General features: G+C 41.0%; 1 protein-coding gene across 2 annotated transcripts in view; it reads left to right on the top strand.

The window, feature by feature from the left end:
* SLC39A8 (solute carrier family 39 member 8) overlaps nt 1-16,387 on the top strand; it is a 120,337-nt gene that overhangs the window by 66,078 nt on the left and 37,872 nt on the right. For both annotated transcript variants that reach the window (XM_030190752.1, XM_030190753.1), the window contains exons 5-6: nt 3,111-3,233; nt 8,597-8,755. In XM_030190752.1, coding sequence (XP_030046612.1) covers nt 3,111-3,233; nt 8,597-8,755 — 282 coding nt within the window. The remainder of the gene's footprint in view (nt 1-3,110; nt 3,234-8,596; nt 8,756-16,387) is intronic.

The raw sequence follows: 16,387 nt of genomic DNA, 5'->3' as shown, positions 1-16,387 counted from the left end.
CACCAGGGGCAATGGAGGGTTAAGTGACTTGCTCAGAGTCAAGGAGCTGAAGTGGGAATTGAACTCAGTCCCCCAGGATCAAAGTCCACTGCACTAACCACTAGGCTACTCCTCCACTGGTCTGTTGTGGATTAGGAATTGGTTATTGGACAGAAAACAGAGGGTAGGGTTAAATGGCCATTTTTCTCAATGGAGAAGGGTGAATAGTGGAGTGGCACAGGGATTTGTATTGGGATCAGTGCTATTTAACATATTTATAAATGATCTGGAAATCAGAATGACAAGTGAGGTGATTAAATTTGCAGAAGAGACAAAACTATTCAAAGTTGTAAAAAACACATGTGGACTATGAAAAATTTCAGTGAGACCTTAGGTGGACTGGGCATCCAAATGGCAGATGAAATTTAATGTGGACAAATGCAAAGTGATGCACATTGGGAAAAATAATCCAGATCATAACTACCTGATGCCAGGGTCCACCTTGGGAGTCAGTACCCAAGAAAAAGATCTAGGTATCATTGTAGACAATATGCTGAAATATTCTGTTCAGTGTGTGGCAGCAGCCAAAAAAGCAAACAGAATGCTAGGAATTATTAGGAAACAGATTGTAAATAAAACCAAGAATACTATAAGTGCTCTGTATCACTCCTTGGTGCAACCTCACCTTGAGTATTGTGTTCAGTTCTGGTCACTGTATCTCAGAAAGATATAGTGGAATTAGAAAAGGGTAAAAGAAAAGTGACCAAAATGATAAAGAGGATGGAATTCCTGTCATATGAGGAAAGGCTAAAGAGGTTAGAGCAGAACGAGTAGAAGTAAATCAATTTTTTACTCTTTCAAAGACCAGGGGATACTCAATGAAGTTACATGGAAAAACATTTTTTTTTAAATAGGAGGGAATATTTTTTCACTCAACAAATAGTTAAGCTCTGGAGAGTGGCCTAGTGGTTAGGGTGGTGGACTTTGGTCCTGAGGAACTGAGTTTGATTCTCACTTCAGGCACAGGCAGCTACTTGTGACTCTGGGCAAGTCACTTAACCCTCCATTGCCCCATGTAAGCTGCATTGAGCCTGCCATGAGTGGGAAAGCGTGGGGTACAAATGTAAAAATATAAAAACTTGTTACCGGAGGATGTAGTAACAGTGGTTAGCGTGTCTGGGTTTAAAAAAGGTTTAGACAATATCCTGGAGGAAAAGTCCATAGTCTGCTATTGAGGTAGACATGGGGAGCCCACTGCTTGCTCTGGGATTGGTAGCATGGAATGTTGCTGCTACTGTTGGAAGCAGGATACTGGGTTAGATAGACCATTGGTCTGACCCAGTTTGGCTAGTCTTATGTTCGTATGTAATATCTTATAGTAGTCACACAAAATCCAACATGTTATATTGACAGTCTGCATCAAGGGGTAAGTGTCACATACTTAGCACAGACAAACGTGATCACTTATAAAAATGTATCCAATCTCATCTATGTATGTATGGTTTTACCTTTAAGAAAAAATAACATCTCAGCCAGACAAACCACATTCGTTCATTTTATTTTATTTTATAAAGAACATTTCTCTTTATGTGATCTTGATTTCTCTACAGTCTTTAGATTTGGAATTAAGCATCAGTCCCAAAAGGCAGATGTTGTGTATCTTGTAAAATTATTTTGGTGAGGAGGTAGTACTATTAAAAAAAACAGGAAAAACAGAATTTCTGGCTCAAGGCTGGAGAATGTGTTTGCTGTTTTCCATATCTTCATTATTTCAGAAATTAAATTATAATACATGTATTATAAAATGATGATATTTAAAATGTTAAAGCAAAATGGGCTATTCATAATATACTCTATAAAATTGTAGATTATGATTTTATGAATTTGTGAATATTTTATACCTATAGAATTTTATTGTTAAATGCACTTTTTTATTTTTTTGCTTTGGTTATGATATGAAAGCGTTTTTAAATGTCAAAAATCTTCAAGAAAAACTCTTTCTCTCTGTCTCTTAGAAACACACACTCTATCTCTGATGCACACACACTTTCTGTCTGACTCTGAGAAACACACACGCACTGTCTCTGACTTTCCATCAATAAAGCTCCAGAAAAGTCACTTAAGGTAGCAGTTGTTATCATAGGGATACCATGGTTTTCTCTTAGCCTATTTCATGTAGCATGCTCAAACGTTGGAACTGGAAAGGTGTTGTATATCTGCACCCCTAACTCTAAAACAATAATTATTTTATATCTTAAAGCTTTGCAATGAAAATTTGATCTAATATATTTTTTATAAAGTTTATTTGACTCTAGCACGCCGTCATTTCCGGTGCTATAAAAATGTATTTATTTTGGTGGCACCGGAGTGTACCCGGCAGTAATCGGGCAGTGCTGTTTGCTGCCCAGTTACCGCCAGATTAACGTGGGTGCTCTTACCACTACCTCAATGGGTGGCGGTAAAGGCTCCCCCCCCCCCCAAAAAAATGGCCGCTTGGCAAGTGCTTTACTTGTCACACAGCCATTTCCTATAGGAAAGCGAGACTTCCCTTTTACCAGCTGTGGTAAAAGGGGGCCTCAGCACGCATGTAAAACACACGCCGATGCCAGCGCCAGCCCCTTTTGATACAGCTTGGTAAGAGGGGCCCTGGATTTCCAGAGCAACACCGAGCAACTCAGCTAGTCAATAAATAATGCAATCTGTAGGCCAAGTATGCATTCATATTTTGTTCCAAGATTAATTCACATAACTGAACATTCTGAATTTCAGATTGTGTTATGGTGTACCCAGCTCCAACAAAAGTATAAATTTCTTCATTTATGTTTCAGGTATGCATGGAATGATGAGGGGAACTTCTAAAATAATGTTGACATGATTTTATCACAAAATGAACAACTTGTGAAACTTGTCTTAAAGGAGTTTAGGGCAGGCATGCTATTCCGGGGATGGTAGACTGTGGATGGGGGAGTGAATCACATTTATTTCTATGACATTGATTTGTAATATTACTTCACAGATTGCTTCAAAGTCTTTTGAGGTTTTTTTTTAGCTGAGAGTGAGAACCTTTATGATCTGCCTAGTAAAATGTTGAAACTCCTTATTTACTGGAACCACACTGTTTTGCATTGCAGGCACTGGGATTTAATCCTAAGAATGATAACTACATTGAGAAATCTGTAGCTGTGTTTGGAGGATTCTACATTCTCTTCTTTATAGAACGAGTTTTGAAAATGGCACTGAGACTCTATGAACAGGTATCTACTATAAACATATATATTATGCTTGCTGCGTCTGTTAGATGGGAAGCTTTGTTCTGTTGGAGCAGTTTGTAGCCTCATGCTATAAAACTGCATTAGGATTCTGTTTATTTTATTTAATTACATTTAATTAGTCACCTTTATGGGACTCAAAGCATAATACAATTTAAAATACAAACAACAGATAGTTACCTTAAAACCATTATCCAACTCCAACCCCTATGCCACCCAAAGAAAAGAAAAAAAATGAAAGAAAGGACTCCCCAAAAAAGCTCTCCCAAATCCTCCCATCTCAGCTATAATCATGTCAACCCAACAGCTTAAACTACTTAAAAACCCAACTACTTAAAAAAATAGTTCAATATATTTTATTCAGCATAAAGGTAGAGAGCAACAAAACAGTGTATCAGCATTAACACAGAGAAAAATATCTTTGCAAAATGTCAGTACATCATGCCAATAATGAATTTTCATAGTGTAGTTATTAATGCCTAAACCCCCCCCTCCAGATCCCAATCCCTTTCCCTTACAACAAGGTAAACAGGAGACTATCCAGCTCATTTTCAAAGAGATCCCTGGCCATCTTCCAACACAAATTGGGAGATGGCCGGCGATCTCCTGAACCCGGCCAAATCGGTATAATCGAAAGCCGATTTTGGCCGGCGCCAACTGCTATCCGTTGCGGAGCCAGCGAAACTTCAAGGGGGCGTGTTGGTAGGGTAGTGAAGTCAGGACAGGAGCGGGACAGGGGCGTGCTTACGAGATGGCCGGCTTCGCCCGATAATGGAAAAAAAAAGCCAGTCTTGACAAGCATTTCGCCGGCTTTGCTTGGTCCCTTTTTTTTCCACGACCAAGCTTCACAAAGGAGCTCCAACTGACCAAATGACCACCAGAGGGAATCGGGGATCACCTCTTCTTACTCCCCCAGTGGTCACCAACCCCCTCTCACCCAACAAAAAAAACAAAAAAAAAAACCTTTTTTGCCAGCCTCTATGCCAGCCTGAAATATCACACCCAGCTCCCTGATAGCAGTATGCAAGTCCCTGGAGCAGTTTTTAGTGGGTGCTGTGCACTTTAGGCAGGTGGACCCAGGTCCATCCCCCCTACCTGTTACACTTGTGGTGGTAAATGGGAGCCCTCCAACCCCCCCCAAACCCACTGTACCCACGTGTAGGTGCCCCCCCTTCACCCCTTAGGGCTATGGTAGTGTTGTAAAGTTGTGGGTAGTGGGTTTTGGGGGGGATTTGGGGGGCTCAGCACACAAGGTAAGGGAGCTATGTACCTGGGAGCTATTGTTATTTTATTTTTTTAATTTTTAGAAGTGCCCTCTAGGGTGCCCGGTTGGTGTCCTGGCATGTGAGGGGGACCAGTGCACTACAAATGCTGGCTCCTCCCAAGACCAAATGCCTTGCATTTCGCCGGGTTTGAGATGGCTGGGCCCGGTTTCCATTATGGGTGAAAAACAAAGCCGACCATCTCCTCTACACCCAGTGATCGATTTAGCCGGCTCCAACCATATTTAGAAAATACGGTTGGCTCTGCCCCCTTGCGGCACCGGCCCCGAAGATGGCCAGCCAGCTATTTGGCCGGCGCTGTTCGATTATGTTCCTCTATGAGCCAAGAAGTAACAAGGCATGAAACAAAGAAACTCCAAGTAAAGTCAAGAAAACACAACCAAAAACAAGAAATAATTGAGGTAGCAGTTAAAAGGAACATAAGGACCTCTCCTCCCTCCCCCAGCTCTCTCGCCGTACCCCTCCCCCCTCCATTTAATATTATCGGGAGACTTTGTTCTTAGATCTCCTAATGAGGAGCCTAAAAACAGGAAAAGAAAACATAATGTTATCCTGATGTTCACAACAAATGTAATTCATTCAAAACAAATCTCCGTGCTCTAGGATGTAGCGATTGAATATAATCCATCCAAACAGAGAAAAACAATTTTCTCCATTTAAAAGTATGATTTGCACAATTCCAATATTTAAAAATACATTTTGAATGCAATTTTTTTTAATTTTAATTCTGATGTAAGCAAATGATATGCAAAAAGCAGCAAAGTAATACAATATTGAAACTAGCATAAAGTTAAAAAAAATAGTGCTAAACTGAAAGTAACGCATTATAATATGGAAATAAAATTAACTTCTCTAACTTTATTTACATTTTAACTATGATGACTGTCTGGTCCAGGAACTTACTGCTCTGAGAATCCCTAAGATAGGAACCTTACTTCCAAGGCACCTCTGGCCCAAACTTTGGCATAGGGAAGCCCTTGACTAGAGAGCCTCCAAAATGTCAGCCCCTTCGATGGACCATTGATATTTGCTTAGTTCTAGAGAAGTAGAGAGGAAGGCCAGCATACACTGAATTATAGTTATCAGTGTGGGATATGACCATGGCAAGGACAAGGGAGCGGATAGAATGGAAGGAGAGGAAAGAACTGACAAAATGTATACAGTGAAGAGGAAAGAAAGATGAGCAGACACCAGCATTGATCTGAGGTTTGAAAGTGAGTTCAGAATAAAAAATAATACCCAGAAATTTTAATACGAATCAAAGAAAATTTTTCTTCACTTAACTTGGAATTAAACTCTGGAATTCATTGCCAGAGAATGTGGTAAAGGCGGTTAGCTTAGTGAGGTTTAAAAAAGGTCTGGACGGCTTCCTAATGGAAAGGTCCATAGATCATTATTAAATTGACTTGGGGAAAATCCACTGCTTATTTCTGGGATAAGCAGCATAAAATGTATCAAACCTTTTGGGGATCATGCCAGGTATTTGTGACCTGGATTGGCCACTGTTGGACACAGAATGCTGGGCTTGATGGACCTTTGGTCTGTCCCAGTGTGGCAATACTTATGTACTTATAAATATGGACAAACTCTTGGGAAGGCAGCTAGTTAGAGTTGAGGGCTGGAGAATAGGGACTCACAAAGATAATAGCTTCACACTTTGATGAGTTAAGGAAGATACCATGATCCTTGAGCCAAGAGGAATCAGCAGAGGGAGGGCAAGAGGGTCTGAGACATGAAAGAGAATCTAAATATCAGCATAGCAGAAGGGAGATAACCTTATTCCTGGAGAATAGTGCGAAGGGGAGGACAGAATAGACCATTTAGGGACCCCAGACTGAACAGAAAAGGAAGCAGAGTGACCTGAATAATGAGTAAGTTGAAAAGAGCGGACTGATAGCTAGAAAACTGAGCCGGAGATACCAGTGGAGCAGAGGCAGTGAAGAAGGAGAAAGTGGTCAACTAGATCAAAAGCTATGGAGAGATCAAGGAAGATAATGATAACAGATAAACGTTGATCTAGGGCAACACGGATAGTATCATAGAGGTCCAGGAGAAGGGTCTCCGTGCTGTCATATGCATGGAAACCTGACTAGTTTGGGTGGAGAATGTCTGTTCAATGAAAGAATCAAGTTGTGAGAATCAAGTTTACTGAGAATCTTGCTGAAGAAGGTAGGTTTTAGATTGGATGAAAGTTGGCTGGAAGAGAAGGATCTAGATGAAGTTCCTTAAGGAGAGGAGTGACCAGAGCATGTTTCCATGGGGTAGGGACTGAGCCAGAGGAAAGACTGAGCTGAAGCAGAGGGAGGAGAAGAGGAGTGAGGGAAGGGGCAAGATGTTTAACTAAGAAAGCAGGCAAGGAATCTAAGCTAGAGGAAGATGAAGTAAGAGATTGAATGGTCTTAAGTTGATTGGAGGCTGTAAGCGGTTAAAAGAGGACCAAGAGAAAGAAGAGGGGGAGGATTCAGAAACAGAAGAGTGGATAGGATCCACAGAAGGGCTGGGGCAGGCAGAGAGAAGGTCGAATGGAGGTGAGCAAATTTGCTGGACCAGGCATCTGCCAGAGTAGATAATGGGAGAAAGGATGGATCAAAGGAGGAGGGGCAGATGTCAATGGGGGAGAGGTGATTAAATACCCGAAAAAGGGCTTGTGGCCTTTTAGAGGCCAAAACAATGTGGCAATCGAAGTACTTATGTTTGGCTCACTTAATGGCTGTGGAATATGCTCAAAGGGAAGACTGATAGCACAAGGAGGCCAAGGAAGATTTGGACTTGCGCTAAAGGCATTCAGTGTGTTGTAGCTGTGCCTTGAGAAGGTGGAGGACAGGGGTAAACCAAGGAGAATTGTGCTTTGCATTACACATTCCGCAACCTTCTCAGTGAAGTGCGGATAGCAAAAGACTAAAGACAAAGACAATTTGGAAATTTACAATTATAAAGTTATAAACTACTCAGCAACCATATTATTTAAATAGAAAGGTTTTCATTTGTTTTCTAAAAGGCAGATACATCTTTAATGATCTAAGTAAGTACGGGAAAATAAAGAAGGAGAGGCTAAAGAAGCATGCTGCTCAAGAATCTGAGCCAGAGCAGAGTTGAGACTTGATCAGTTACTGAACCAAAGTTCAAGGCCCCAACACCCTGCAAGCAGGTACATAAGATGCCATGCCCTGCCAGCCAGAGGCAGTTAAGGGCATTGGTTCACATAGGCTGGGGAAGGAGGAAATGATTCTGGTGGCTGAATCAATCTATGTAGACCAGAAGATAGCAGTTTTAGCAGTAGGAGGTGGGGCCAGAGGGATTATGTTGGGATTGTCTTGGAAGGGGGAAGAGACGGGTGAGAGAACTAGAGTCAGTGGGGAAATGGGAAAAGAGGACTGTGGTCAGGGCCAGAAAGTTGAAATCCAAAAACTCCAGGGTAGCATTCTCAGAAATGTTCCCCATTCTAGGACCCAAAAGGCAGACAGCGCTCCAGAGTCTTAATGTGTGGATGAGACAATTGTGCAGGGAAGAGAGATTTATATTTGTTAGGAACTGAATAACATTTTGGGGAAGGGAGAGCCTGTTCCAAAAATGGGGTGGAACCAGACTGACCGGATTACTGGTGCTAATTGGATTGCGTCCCTTTTGAAGACTTGTATTGCTTTATAGTTTATTTTTTTCCTTTAATTTAAATTTTTTTTGTAATTATTTATCTATCTGTAGCAGTTTTTCTGGCAGGGTAGTGCCCTCCTGCTTCTGGGCCCCAGGCTTAAGGCCCCTTGGTTCAAGCTCTGCCCATTCCCCCTCCCCCTTCCCCCCAATTCAGTGGTAGCTCTTGCCACCTCAAAAGGCTACCTTGACATCATTGGTGGCCTGGGGGTGGGGGTGGGGTCTTCAGGCAGGAGCTTTTATATTCTTGACAAGTTAAAGCATAGATGAAAGGTTGATAGTAGCTTTATAATAGAGAAAGCACAGGATTAAAGCTGGCTCAAATATAATGGAAACCCAAAAACCTTACAGTTTTGTTTGTCTTCCATTTTAAATCTTATAACATATATATATTTTATTTCCTACAACACATAACAGGATGGTCATGGACATTTAGAAATTGATCAAGTAAATGGTCGAGAAATCTGTAATGAGTCCAAGTGTAGAAATGGGATTACAACATGTTATGCAAACCCAGCTGTGACAGGGATCAATGGCACTGTCACCGCAGACCACATCAGCATGGAGTCAACTCAGGTATGAATACTGATTTTCATTTCTAATTCACTTGAACAGTGATGCGACGTGGAAGTGAAGCTGTATGCTAACAGGGATGGACCCAGTCCGTACTATTGTGGGTCTTTGGAGGGTGAATGTTTCAGGCTATTTTGAGTTTGCCAAATTACAACTGTCAAAAGGGGCTCCAGAAAAGGTAATTGGGGCACTTAGAAGGTGGAGTCAGTGTAGAGGATTCATTGAGTTTATTTTCTTCACTCACAAACCACCCCTTAAGGGGCCAGACATGCAGATATCAGTCTTAACTGTGAGGCTGCAGTTTCTAGGGAAACTGTGCCTCTCCCATTATAGTTCACAGGAGCAATTGTGTCACTTTTCTTTTCCAGTCATAGTAAAATCAGCAAAGCTAGGTAAAACTATGCTGATTCCCTTTATCTCATATTCAAAAGATCTTGGATTTCTCCAGTTCACTATTTGCACTTTCTTGTTGCAAAAGCTTCTTATAAAAAGATGCTCCAGTTTCTTTTCAACAAATCTTGGCACTCACCCTTTTAAGACCACCTTATATACTTTCAAACAATTTTTATTGCTGATCAAATACAAGACAACAACCTTGCAAATATAAAATCTAATGACAAGATTTCTTAAAAAAAAAAGTGTTGCACCATCTTACATTAATAGTATAAACCTGAGCTTTATGTTTATATAAAACTTGCAATATTTTACTACTCTTGATAGGCGAGGATATCCCTTCCACATTCCAAGACGTGATTGTAACCATTATCTAATGAAGTCTGGTGACTACATGAGTAAGATTGAGAATTTAAGAAGTAAGCGGGATAGGTATCCCAGCCTGCACCCTTCCCCCACTATGACACAGTATCCCAACACATCTTTGGAATTCCAGTCTATATATTCTATCAATCTACATCCCTTCCACAAGAATACCAGAAATTATCTGTTGTACCTACCCCGCCCCCTTTTTGAACCCTACCCCAAGAAGCCTGTTCAGCCTGTAACTTCCAGTCCTTTTTTCCCATGAAGGCTCGCTAAGCAAACTAGCCCCGTTTAAAGTACCCTTCTCCCTCTATCAACAATACCCAGTAACAGACAGTTATAACCCTCTTAGAAGTAGGTAAGAGAAAACAACATTACAATATAATACTGGTATGCTTAACTTCAGACCACTGTCAGTCCGGCCCTGAGTAGAGGTATTGAAATTGTCAGACACCAGATGGATAATTCAGCTTTTGTAGCAGGTGCGAGGGTTAAGAACAGCAGGGACATGCAGGAACTGTGCAATTCAGCCTCTGCTCTCTTGCATGGTATCATGTGACCCCCCCCCCCCCCCACCTTAACATTTAAAAACCTAGGTCAATGGCTGGCGGTATGCTTTTGCCTGTTGCGCGCCAATTTTTATTTTGCTGCATGTCAATTTCTGGCAAAAATTGAAAAAGGCCTTTTTTACAGGCGCACTTAAAAATGGATCTGCGCCTGCCCAACACACGCACCTACACTAGCACAGCCCATTTTTCGGCGCACCTTAGTAAAAGGGCCCCTTAGTTTTAGTCCTGGACACTTTTGTTTTGTTCCATTATGGCTGAAAAACGTCCCAAGTGTTTAGAAACGCCCAAATCCTGCCCAAATCCCACCCCTAACACGTCTCTGACACGCACCCTTGTGAATTGAATGCACTTCTGATGAACTTCATAGAAAAACATCTAAAAATTGGTTTTGAAAATACCAATTTGGACGTTTTTGTGAGAAAAACATCCAAATGCAGATATATGCCACTTTTTGGACGTTTTTCTCTTTTGAAAATGAGCTCCATAGACACCTGTCAGTTTGATGGTGCGTTTGACATGCGTATGCGGCACCTACCTCTAGGCTCAGCTTTATAGAATTGTTTTAATTGTTTAGAATTGTTTTAATTGTTTTCAAAGAACCTGTTACAGAAGGTGAAAAATATTGTATATTCTCAATCAACATAGTAGTATCCAGGGTGGACTGACAGCAATCGGGCACTACCTCGTTGCTCCAATGGTCAGTTTCCCCTGGTAGTATCAGTTTGTTATCTAAGAAGCAGTGTAATCCCATATATTGGAAACTCCAAAAAGGGTCAAGTCAGAAATAATCTGCCTATAATTTTCTTTGGATGACAGTTTAGGTTAGAAAGAACCATCTGACACGCATACATACAAACATATGCTTTATTTTATCTACCTACCTATAAAATAGCCTTAATGCACTGTAGCTATATCTGTGTTAACTGTAAGTCCCAGTCCCCTCCCCACCCATTCACTTCCCATTCTTCACCCCATTTTGTGTAGTCTGTTTGATGTGGAAAGTAGCATGCAGTGTTGTATTAACAGATAATAGTAAGTTGCAAACAGATGCATTACACTCAAATAGAATAATCATTTTTGCAAGTTTGTCATACATCTGTATTTATTATTATTTGTTACATTTGTATCCCACATTTTCCCACCTATTTGCAGGCTCAATTTGGCTTACATAGTACTGTAGCGGCATTCGCCGGTTCCGGTCTGAACAAATACAAAGTGTGCACAAGTACAAGGTGTGGTTGTGGTAGAATAGGGTCCATATATAATAGATACATTGGGGAACATTAAACACTTTAGCAACGTAAACTTTTTCAAGACATCTGGAGGAAACACCCGCCCTAAATTTCCAAGATGGTGCTGATGAGAGAGAGCGGAGGGTGGACTGGGGGTATCCAATCTAAACAGATACTTAAGATATTTAAGGCATCCCACATGATCCCATGTTCTTCAAGTTTGTGAATAGTTTTGGATAAAGAGAATGAATCTTTCGTTTAGCAGGAATTTCAGTGGATTTATGCAGGAAATGAATTTTTTTGTGTCTGTAGTGTACTAATCTTGTGGGCCCTTTTATTAAGCCATGGTAGGCTCTGTGTGTGTCCAGTGCACGCCCAAATGAGACTACCATAGCCAGACCAGTGTGCCCTCCTGGCGTAATTTCAGATTTGGCGTGCACCCCTAACACGTGGATGAATTATTTAGTTCCTCCTATGCGGGTAATCGGTACTTGGCTTGCATCGACTGGTCACCGCTCGTGTAGCGTATGAGCTTTTACCGCTAGATCGATGGGTGGTGGTAAGGGCTCAGGACAGATTTCGGCATACGCTGGTTTCATTTTTACCACAGGCCCTTTTCCTGTCCCATTAAAGAAAAAGCCAGTTTTTTGTAGACATGGTAAAAACTGGCCCGGCGCACGCTCAATACATGCGCCTACAGTACCACAGGCCACTTTTTTACCGCAGCTTAGTAAAAGGACCCTTAGTTTTTAAAGCTTATTTTTTCTTATTGGGCTTCTTTTCACCTACTGCCCTACAGGTTCCATAATGTTGTGCTCCTCATATGATCCAGCTGGGTGATTGGTTTTGTACTGGCTCATTTTAGGGTGCTACCTTGGCACCGCTTCTAACCTTTACAATCATGAGCCTAGAGTGGGCCTAATTTGAAGAAAGCAAAATGGTTGAATAAAGATCATTTTGGCAAGCCGGTATTAACAGCAAAAACTACTTCTTTTGCAAAATATCTTAAAACCAAAGTGTGGAAGGTCAAAGAATTTGGCAGTAGCTCAGTATTCTGCACTAACAGTGCAGCCCAACACAGTATGGAGTAGTTAATCTGCTTTTAATAAAGATGAAGGAGTCTTTACTCACAGAGCTATAAAATTTTAGATAAAGAACAGCAGGTATATTAGTGTACGGGGACTTTGAATAATTGAGTAATATCTTTTTTTCTGGATTTTTTTTAGGGCAATCAATAGAAATAAAACAAAATAAAACATGGAAAAGAAAATAAGATGATACCTTTTTATTGGATATAACTTAATACATTTCTTGATTAGCTTTCGAGGGTTGCCATTCTTCGTCAGATTGGAAATAAGCAAATGTTAGTAGATCATATATAAGTGAAACATCAAAGCATTTCAGTGACAGTCTAACAGGATGTGGGTGGATAGGTGAGAGGAGGATTCCAGGATAAGCTGTTTTTCTCTCTTTGATTCTGCAGGAGAGAAGACAGCTTTATTTCTTTTTTGCGGGTAGCAATGTATTGTTTTTCTCCTTGGATGTTATGCAGGTCCTCCTTAAGTTGGCTCATACTGTGTGGATGTAGTTCCTCCATGTTCCTCATGATTTCATCCCTTTGGGTTTATATTATTTTCTTCTTGTAGAGTTGATGTATAAGTTCATTCTTAGTTTCTGACTAGTGCATCTGCAGAGTGTATAGTCAGAATTGTAAGTAGTAGCCAAAGGATTTTTGATCCTCAGCCCTTTAGGAATGAGTCATTCTTCTTGCAGATTATCAGAAAGTAAAGATGACTGTTCACTTTTGTTTCTTTTTCCATAAGTTTGTTCATTTGCTTTTTTTTTTTTAGGGCTTAAATCCTTTTCCTAGTTTCTACCATTTTTGTTGCCTTCTACACTTTCAATCACTAAAAACACTTCAAAGTGGGAATTCGGGAAATGTGTATCACTGCTCCTCCTTGTCAATCATTTGATCCATATAAAGTCCCAAAAGTTCACCCCATGAATATTTTTAACTCTTCAATTCAATATATAATCTTCATTATACAAGTCCAATGACCAAAATGATAAAGGGGTGGAACTCTTTCCCATATGAGGAAAGGCTAAAGATGTTAGGCCTTTTCAGCGTGGAAAAGAGACAGTTGATGGGGGGATATGATTGAGTTCTACAAAATCCTGGATGGAGTAGAATGAGTAAAAATGAATCAATTTTTCACTCTTTCAAAAAGTACAAAGACCAGGGGACACTCAATGAAATTGTCATGGCCACAGCCATGCTCCAGTCCCCCAGCTTACCTTGGAGCATCTTCGGGACAACAGAGACTGCCTCATTGCGGTGGAGCCAGTTTTGCGGCTGTCCCCGGTGGCTCCAGCGTTCCACGGCCCAACACCCGACCTGCTTTGTTGATGCCGGCAGGAGCCGGCTTCCTAGACACATGTGCACACCAAAACTGCCTTGTCTCCAGTTCCAAGCCCTGCCTTGTCTCCTGCTTCAAGTCTTGCCTTGTCTCCTGCTCCAAGCCCTGCCTTGTCTCCGGCTCCAAGTCCTGCCTTATCTTCCTGTTCCGGCCCTGCCTTTGTCTTCCAGCTTCAGTGTTCCTGTATCCAGCCTAGCCCAGTGTTCTTGTCTCTAGTCTCTGTATTCCAGGGTCTATCTCCAAGGGTCCTTTTCAGCAGGTCCCAGTTCCACTTTGCCTGCCTCTAAGGGCCTGCTGTTGGACACCTTCAGTCAAGAATGACTTGTCTGCTCTCTGTTGGAATCCTCCTGTCCTCTGGGTTGGGAACTCGGTAACAGTCCAAGGGTTCACCATTCAGGCCTGTGACAAAAAATTACATGGAAATTCTTTTAAAGCAATAGGAAATATTTTTCACTCAAAGAATAGTTAAGCTATTGAACTTGTTGCCAGAGAATGTGATAACAGGGGTTGGCGTATCTGGATTTAAAAAAGGTTTGGGCAAAGTTCCTGGAGGAAAAGTCCATAGTCTGTTATTGAGATATACATGGGGGAAGCCACAGCTTGCCCCAGGATTGGTAGCATGGAATGTTGCTACTAGATGGGGGGTTTTGCCAGGTACTTGTGACCTGGATTTGCCACTGTTGGAAGCAGGATACTGGGCTAGATGGACCATTGGTCTGACCCAGTATAGCCATTCTTATGTTCTTATCCCATCCACTTCAGTCATTATAACATAAACATAAGAACATAAGAATAGCCATACTGGGGTATCCTGTTTCCAACAGTGGCTAATCCAGGTCACAATTACCTTGCAGAAACCCAAATAGTAGCAACATTCCATGCCACCAATCTAGGGACAAGCAGTGGCTTCCCCATGTCTTGTTTCAATAGCAAACTGTGGACATTTCCTCCAGGAACTTTTCAAAAATATTTTTAAACCCAGATATTCTAACCGCTGTTAACTACATCTTCCGGCAAAGAGTTTCAGAGCTTAACTATTCATTGATTGAAAAGTATTTCCTCTTATTTCTTTTAAATGTATTTCCTTGTAACTTCGTTGAGTTTCCCCTAGTCATTGTACTTTTTGAAAGAGTAAAAAATTGATTCACATCTACTTGTTCTACACTACTCAGGATTTTGTAGCCTTAATCACATCTCCCCTCAGCTGTCTCTTTCAAGTGGAAGAGCCCTAACCTCTTTAGCCTTTCCTCATATGAGAGGAGTTCCATCCCCTTTATCATTTATTGTTCTTTGATCCTTTTCTAATTCCACTTTATCTTTTTTGAGATATGTCGACGAGAACTGAATGCAATACTCAAGGTGAGGTCGCACCATGGAGCGATACAGAAGCATTAGAGTATTCTCGGTCTTATTTACCATCCATTTCCTAATAATTCCTAGCATCCTGTTTGCTTTTTTGGCCACCGGCTCTCACTGGACAGAAGATTTCAGCATATTGTCTACAATGACACCTAGATCTTTTTCTAGGGTGCTGACCCTCAAGGTGGACCCTAGTATCAGGTTATTATGATTTGTATTATTCTTCCCAATGTACATCACTTTGCATTTGTCCACATTAAATTTCATCTGCCATTTGGATGCCCAGTTTTCCTGCAATTTTTCACAGTCCACATGTGTTTTAACAATCTTGAATAGTTTTGTGTTATCTGCAAATTGAATCACCTCATACCCTCCTCCATTGAGAAAAATGGCCACTTCATTCTACCCTCTGTTTTCTGTCCAATAACCAATTCCTAATCCACAACAGACCATTGTCTCCAATCCCATGACTCTTTAATTTTCTCGGGAGACTCTCATGAAGAACTTTGTCAAATGCTTTCTAGATACATTACATTAACCGGCTTACCTTTATCCGCATGTTTATTCATGTCTTCAAGGAAATGAAGCAAATTGGTGAGGCAAGATTTCCCTTGGCTGAACCCATTCTGACTCTGTCCCGTTAAACCATGTTTACTTATGTGTTCCATAATTTTATTCTTTATAATAGTTTCCACTATTTTACCTGGCACTGATGTCCGGCTTACGGGTCTGTAATTTCTGGAATAACCCCTAGAACCCTTTTAAAAAATTGTCGTCACGTTGGCCACCCTCCAATCTTCAGGTACTAAGGGCACTACAGTAGATTTCCTTTGTGGTTTCATTCCAGAAAAATAATGTGACACTGATATTTCCATTTATTTTGAATAACACTTGTGGACCTCTTTTCCTCTTGCTTTTGTTAAGCTACTGTCTGTTCTACAGCAAAGTTTAGCGGTCCATTCAGGAGACCCTGTTCACTGGCTTTTGAAAGTAAATGATCCCTCATCTTAAGTTTATTTACTTTAAAATACCTGCAACTCACCTTACAAAGTTGGTGCTCATAGAAACTATGAGCTTAAATGTCAAGTCAACAGTTGCCTGTAAATACACAAATCAAGATATTACACACCACAGACAAAAAGATTTCATCTCCCAATTTTCAAAACCACAAGACCAACATATAATCTTAACAACAGAAAAGGGTTCATGGGCCAAAGGCATGGAAAATAAGTTAGGTCTTTTAGAGGGGCTTAATCGAACGGCGCCGGCCATGTAGATGGTCGCCCATCTAGATGGCTG

This window comes from Microcaecilia unicolor, chromosome 2 (assembly GCF_901765095.1).
Source record: "Microcaecilia unicolor chromosome 2, aMicUni1.1, whole genome shotgun sequence".
NCBI lineage: Eukaryota > Metazoa > Chordata > Amphibia > Gymnophiona > Siphonopidae > Microcaecilia > Microcaecilia unicolor.
Note: the sequence above shows the minus strand (reverse complement) of the source record. Positions and strands in the feature narration are given on the sequence as shown.